A 6,801-nucleotide genomic window follows, 5' to 3' on the forward strand; every position below is an offset into this window, starting at 1 on the left:
TATTAGTATTATTATTATTATTATTATTATTATTTTTGAGGAATGAGTTCTTACATAAGCTAAATCAAAACTTTGACAGAAAAGATTTTGACCAGACAACATGTTTCAAAATTAACTTCCAAATTCAAATGAAATTCCAAATTAGGAATTGAAGTAGTTGAAACTCAGCTGTAAAAGAATCCAAAAACAGAGGGTAGAAACAGAATGGAGAAGCGTGAAGGAGTGAAAAGATTTTGACAGTAAAGTTTACAAGACAAGCAGCAACAGCATGACTACAAATCATCACACCTTTCATGTGCCCCCGTTGATGGCATCATTCCCATTCCACCAATAACTGATCTTCGCAATCCCCATTGATGGCATCAGCATCATCTTCTTTAAATCAGACCCATTAAATGCCATCCAAACATTTCCATTACTACACATCAGTTCAAAAACTTAAATCCCTTGTCCAATTGGATTTTTTGGTCGAAAGCCCCTCTCTTTAATCACTCTGCCTTTTTTTAGGTTTTTTCCCTTTTGTCTTTTTCATCACTTTCCAACACTTGCCTTGAAAGCATAAGCAACCAGTTTAGCAAAAGCTCTCATCCACTCGTTATATATTTCTTATATATATATATATATATATATATATCCAGGCAGAGCCGTGAATTTATTATACAAGTTTTCAAGGTTGTTTCTCCTGTTTGATTCAGTTGTCTTACCCAGTGGATATGGGTATGACAAGGGAGAGACCCATGTTTTATTGGGTGTTGATTTGTATGTTGTTCAGTTTTGTATTGACCGAGGCAGCTCCTCAAACTGCTCTGGTAACAAAGCTTCCTGGCTTTAATGGCACTTTTCCATCCAAGCACTATTCAGGGTATGAGTCATTTTTGCCAATGTTGCTGTACTAATTCATATTTTTTTTCGCTTTTCTGGTATTGATTCTTTTTGGGTTTTTGTGGCTTCTGTGAAATTTGATGCTAGTTCATGATTTTTATGCTTTCATGGCACTTTTTCATCCAAGCACTAATCTGGGTATGAGTGATTTTATGCATATTTGTCAATGTTACTATATCAATTCATGATTTCTATGCATTTTTTTTATCATTGATTATATCTGGATTTTTCTTGGTTATGTGAACTTTGATGCTAATTCATGATTTTTGTGCTAATGGCTATGAGTGATTTGCTGGATTCGTGTCTCCATTTCTATGCTAATCCACGATTTTTATGCTTTCTTGGTATTGATTCTTTCTGGGTTGTCGTGGGTTTTTTTCCTAGTAGTGTGAAATTGGATGCTAATCCATGATTTTTATTTTTATTTTTTGAAAATATTGATTCTTCTGCGTTTTTGTGGGGTTTTCTTGGTTGTGTGAAATTTGATGCTAATTCATGATTCTTATGCTATTTTGGTGTTGATGCTTTCTGGGTTTGTCTATTTGAAGGTATGTGACCATTGATGAAAATCATGGGAAGAAATTGTTTTACTATATGGTGGTGTCTGAAAACAACCCATCAGAGGATCCTGTTGTTCTGTGGCTCAATGGGGGACCTGGTTGCTCCAGTTTTGATGGTTTTGTTTACGAGCATGGTGTGAATTTCAACCTTAGATTTCAATTCTTGTCGAATTAGAGATTGAGTTATGTGATTTTACAATCAGTTTTGGAATTGGATCATTGCGAGAAAGGAGTATAATTGGTGGAATGATTTGAATGAAAGACAGTTCTACCAAACATTTATGCAAATCCCTTTTCAATTCCTTTCCATTGCAAGTTTAGTTGATTTCCAATAATGGCATTCAAAGTTTTTCAAGCAATTCTTTTCCTTTCTTCCTAATTCTTGCAGTTCTGAAAATGATGTAAAGTATTATGGTTTGAAATTATTTGAGTTTTCCATCTAAACAAACATCAATCCAAGAAATGGGGTCAGTCCAATCTCATGGAGAAGAAAAAGAAAATCCAAAACCATCTCTCATTAGGTTATTAGATAGAAAAGAGAGATAGAGTGACTGCAATTCCTGTGTATATTTTGTGAGACTGATAAAAAGATTAGGATTATTTTTATCTATTTTTTCTCTCCCCATGAATCCTATGTTTATAACAAATCAGAATTTGAAACAAACGATTTTGAAGCATTATCACTATCTAGACTAGTTATATGTTCATATTGTATTTTTCAGGGCCATTCAATTTTGAGGCAAGGACTCAAGGAGACCTCCCCCAACTGCATCTCAATCCATACAGCTGGTCCAAGGTTGAAAATCCAGACATCATTCTACAAATATAGGCTGAATTCCATGATTCTGTTTTAATTTTTCCACATTTCCGTAGACCCAGATAGTTTTTGCATGATATGTCTTGCATTTCAGCTTTCCAACATCATATATCTGGATTCTCCTGCTGGGGTTGGGTTTTCTTACTCGGAAAACTTGACCGATTACAGAACTGGTGATCTCAAGACTGCATCTGATTCCCATGCATTTATCCTCAAGGTAAAGAAGAGCAACCACTTGAAAAAATTAGCATATTAAGACTGCATCATATATTGATACTTATGTTTCAACAAATTGCTTTCTATAACCAGTGGTTCGAGCTATACCCAGAATTCCTCTCCAATCCATTCTACATTGCTGGGGAATCGTATGCTGGGGTGTATGTACCAACTCTTGCTTATGAAGTAGTAAAAGGTATCATCTCTAATCTTGTACCCTATGTTTGACTATTCAAAAGTTTGACGAAAAATATAAGGGAAAGGAAACAGAGAGGAAAAAAATATAAAAAAAAATAAAAATTAAAGTTAATAAATTATTTTTACATATTTCTACAAACTCATAGCACTTATTTTTCCTTTTTTATATAAAGATTAAATAATTTAAAAATGCATAACTTTCTAATTATTTTTATTTGATTTTCCCGATATTTTTCATAATAAATCAAACATAAAAATCCTTCATATATATATTCCTTTCTAAGTACTATCTTGAAACCAAACATAGCATTAACTTCATATGTTTTGGGATCGAAAACTAACATGTAATTTCTTGATCTTGCAAAGGAATTAAGGGTGGTATCAAGCCCATTCTCAACTTCAAGGTACGGCTTTTTGAAAACTTAACTTGTTAAAATTTTGGACTGTGATTGCATTATTCCATGTTCAATAGGGTTACATGGTTGGAAATGGAGTTACCGATGAGGAGTTTGATGGCAACGCTCTTGTTCCGTTCGCTCATGGCATGGGCCTAATCTCAGACGAGCTATTTCAGGTGCATGATGCCCCTCATCTTGATTTTGGGTGCATAGTTGTTAATGCATGCTTAAGCGCACCTAGGCTCAAAGCACAACTACTCACTAGCTATAGTGTCTCACCCACCAAAATATGCACCTTGTTCAAGTGGCAATCCTTGTCTCTTTTTCTTTTTTCTTTTAACTTTATTCTTGAAATTTCTAGCAGTATAGTGAAACTTTAAATAATTTTATTAATTTTGTGTTATATGATTCTTTTAAATATTTAGAATCTTGATTTTTTTTGTTAGTTCAATTAAAATTTGGTCTCATATTTATAAAATTAGCACGCATACATTAAGGACTTTTGTACGCATACATCAAGACATCTTCAATGTTAGGTTTTCATTTTTTCCCTATGTTTTTTGTTGCAGGACATTAGCAATTTATGCCAGGGGAACTATTATAATTCCCTTGATGAAAACTGTGAAAGCAAGCTTTCAAAAGTTGATAAGGCAAGTTAAAACAAATTTTCACTTGCATGCAGAGTCTCCATCAGTTAAAACTCTGTACTCTTTCATTTAGTTTTGATAATATGATGAACCTCAGGACATTGAAGGTTTGAACATCTACGACATTCTAGAACCCTGCTATCACGAAAAAAGCCCGGAGACTTCACTTGGTAACATTAGGTTACCATCAAGCTTCCAAAAATTAGGTGAGACTGATAGGCCATTTGCAGTGAGAAAAAGGATGTTTGGTCGTGCGTGGCCTCTTAGAGCTCCAGTAAGAGAAGGACTTGTTCCAACCTGGCCGCAGCTCCTTAACAGCGGGAGCGTTCCTTGCACTGTGAGTTGCTTGAATTACTCTTCTTTGCATTATTCTTGGGTGATCTCCAGTGTCTTGACTTGCTTTAAAATCAAATGACATTTCATGTATTTTGTCTGAAAACAGTTGAAACCAAACATGAGTTCAGCTAAAAGTTAAGATCAGACGGCTACTAAATTTGTTAGAAACTATAATATATATTTGTTGGAGTATGACATACATTATGGATTCAAATCCTAACAATTTAAGTTTTTAAAAAAGTTCGTAACTCAATATGGTAATATAGCTCTAGTTAATTAAAGGTCTCAAGTTCTAGTGTTGTGTATGGAACTGCATGTGAGGCATTATAGAGTGTAACTAAGATTTTAGGGAAATTGGTAACTTCACATGGTATGAGAGCTCTAGTTAACTGATCTAAATCCTCCCTCCATTTATTTGTTGATCACAAATTTGTTTGTATTGTGATATGTATTGTGGGTTTAAATCCTAATCACTTACAAGCTTGATATTTGGTAACTCAACAATGTATGTCATCTACAATAATGTAGTGTTGTCCTTTGAAAAACCAATAGAATGATGCTTATATTCAATATTAAATTTGCATTTGGGCATCATGAAGTTCATCTTACTGCTTGGTTTTTAGGTTTTTATCATATCAGTAGCAAATACTGTGATTTCATTTTCACCCATCTTTGGTCTTGTAGCAAATGTCCATCAATTTGGTATTCCATTGCCTATTTCTAATTCTTATCATTGAAATGTTGGATGGTTTTTATTATAATCTTGATATTTTGCCACTTTAATAGGCCTATTGACAAATAACATTCTCTTATGATCGGGATTTAATTTCAGGATGATGAAGTAGCGACTTCATGGCTGAACAACAAAGCAGTTAGGGAAGCAATTCATGCTGCACTGGTGAGTTCTCTTCATGTCTCATTTCCAGACCAAGCTTTGAAAGCAGTTGGTTTATGATCCCTGTATATATCAGGAAAGTGTGGCCGGTAAGTGGGAGTTATGCACGGACAGAATCCTATATCATCATGATGCTGGGAGCATGATCAAGTACCACAAAAACCTAACTTCCAATGGATATCGGGCACTTATATTCAGGTAGATCTCCAACTTCAACAATTCCAAGTTCTGTTAGAATAAAAATAATTTATTGATTTCAAATCTATTTTTAAGTTTTCTTCACTTTTTCTTTCCTTAACCTCTTCATCTTTATTTTCCTTCCTTTACATTTTCTCTCAAATTTTCTGAAAACCTAACATAGCCTGTCCCACCTTTTCTCAAGAACCTGTCGTAGTTGCTCTACCTTAGGAGGTCAGATATCATAGAGCCCGAATTTTAATTTCTTCCTATGTTCTGAGCATGGAGGATTAAGGTTTTCCCAGGTAGATTTTTAAGGGATTTAGAGCCACTGACTTGCAACTGAAATCTACAAGGGCTGTAAGAGTTCCTATCTTCTTTCTGGTTTCACTTTCTCACACATTACCATTGAATTATTTTTGCACAGAATGTAATGTAGAGATTAAATACATTCCAAAGAACTGAAGAAGTAATTTGCTTTGGCATGTTGGGTTCTGAGAAAACCTGGTGTCCTTAATCACAATCAGAGGAACAACATAACATATGTCAGCCTAGGTTTTTAGACTGGAAAAACTATGAAAACATAAAGCAAACCTGAGAAAACCTATGTATTAAACAAAACCTGAGTCCTAAATACTCTTTTCCATTTAATAACTGTCATCTTTTAATGGTTTTGTGATGCTCTTTTGTAAGCAATAGAAGAATGATCGTATCTACCAAAAACTTAAGGTTGGGGAGGCTTGTGGGAGGTTCTAGGTTCAAGCCCCCAATAGAGACAAAAATTTACCCCAAAAAAAAAAACCACACTTAAGGCATGAAGCATGTTTGAACCGAATGCAGAAGCATTACCTTGAGTTTTAAGCTTGATGAAGCAAAAATAGAAGTGAAAAGATCACTCCAATATTACAATCACTTCATATAGCTCTCCAAATTTGAGGATTAAGTTTTCATTTTTTAAATTTGTTATCAACAACTTGAGTGATCCATACTCTGCAACTACAGACATTTATTGATCCTATTCATTTCTGGCAGCGGGGACCATGATATGTGTGTTCCATACACGGGGAGCCAAGCATGGACAAGATCAGTTGGATACAAGGTTGTGGATGAATGGAGACCCTGGTTTTTTGATGAACAAGTTGCAGGGTACGTTTTCACCTCTTATCAATATATCAGGAATGTTTTTATTAGTGAGGAAGAAATTTGTTCAGAATTCCACAGAAATAAGGATATCTTTCTTCTTTCACTGTTTCACACAATTTGAAAGTCTTTTACCTACTGGTTGCAGGTATGTACAAGGGTATGAGAACAACCTCACTTTCCTTACTGTAAAGGTCTGTACACAAAAACCTATCTATGGTTTTCATTGTTTGAGTTGTTCATTCTGATATTATCCTGTGGGTGCAGGGTTCTGGGCATACTGTACCAGAATACAAGCCAAGAGAGGCATTGGCTTTTTATAGCAGATGGTTGACAGGAAGACCGATATGAAGGACATCTATTTGAGGGCACACTTGGTACTTCTATTCTTATATCTTCAGTTGTTGTGGCTCATGAATATGGATAAAACTTAATACTATATAAAATGTGATAAATATTTTATCAAGAAATTAATCTATTTAATGAGAGAATGGCTGCCATGATTGAGCAGTCCCTATGCTATGTTAAAAGTCAA

At 34.7% G+C, this 6,801-nt stretch overlaps 1 protein-coding gene across 2 annotated transcripts; it reads left to right on the forward strand.

The window, feature by feature from the left end:
- The first annotated feature begins 290 nt into the window (after positions 1 to 290).
- Positions 291 to 6,801, forward strand: LOC100258524 (serine carboxypeptidase 1). 2 transcript variants are annotated; one of them, XM_002264418.5, is made up of 14 exons: positions 312 to 862; positions 1,431 to 1,576; positions 2,165 to 2,238; positions 2,354 to 2,476; positions 2,569 to 2,671; positions 3,040 to 3,077; positions 3,146 to 3,247; positions 3,641 to 3,721; positions 3,816 to 4,055; positions 4,887 to 4,952; positions 5,026 to 5,147; positions 6,159 to 6,272; positions 6,415 to 6,460; positions 6,534 to 6,801. In XM_002264418.5, exons 1-14 carry the CDS (start codon positions 714 to 716, stop codon positions 6,615 to 6,617), a joined length of 1,488 nt encoding a protein of 495 aa, XP_002264454.2. In that variant the 5' UTR covers positions 312 to 713; the 3' UTR covers positions 6,618 to 6,801. The 2 variants fall into 2 exon arrangements, with proteins under 2 accessions (XP_059594249.1, XP_002264454.2); XM_059738266.1 differs by lacking the exon at positions 1,431 to 1,576 and having other exon boundaries at positions 291 to 862.

The sequence above is a fragment of the Vitis vinifera genome, chromosome 7 (assembly GCF_030704535.1).
Source record: "Vitis vinifera cultivar Pinot Noir 40024 chromosome 7, ASM3070453v1".
In the NCBI taxonomy this organism is placed as follows: Eukaryota; Viridiplantae; Streptophyta; class Magnoliopsida; order Vitales; family Vitaceae; genus Vitis; species Vitis vinifera.

Bases quoted from the DNA above. Each gene is read 5' to 3' on its own strand.
- LOC100258524 (XM_002264418.5), top strand. From the start codon at position 714: ATGGGTATGACAAGGGAGAGACCCATGTTTTATTGGGTGTTGATTTGT. The intron at 1,577-2,164 runs GTGTGAATTTCA...TGTATTTTTCAG, and splicing joins TGGTTTTGTTTACGAGCATG to GGCCATTCAATTTTGAGGCA. The intron at 6,273-6,414 runs GTACGTTTTCAC...TACTGGTTGCAG, and splicing joins TTTGATGAACAAGTTGCAGG to GTATGTACAAGGGTATGAGA.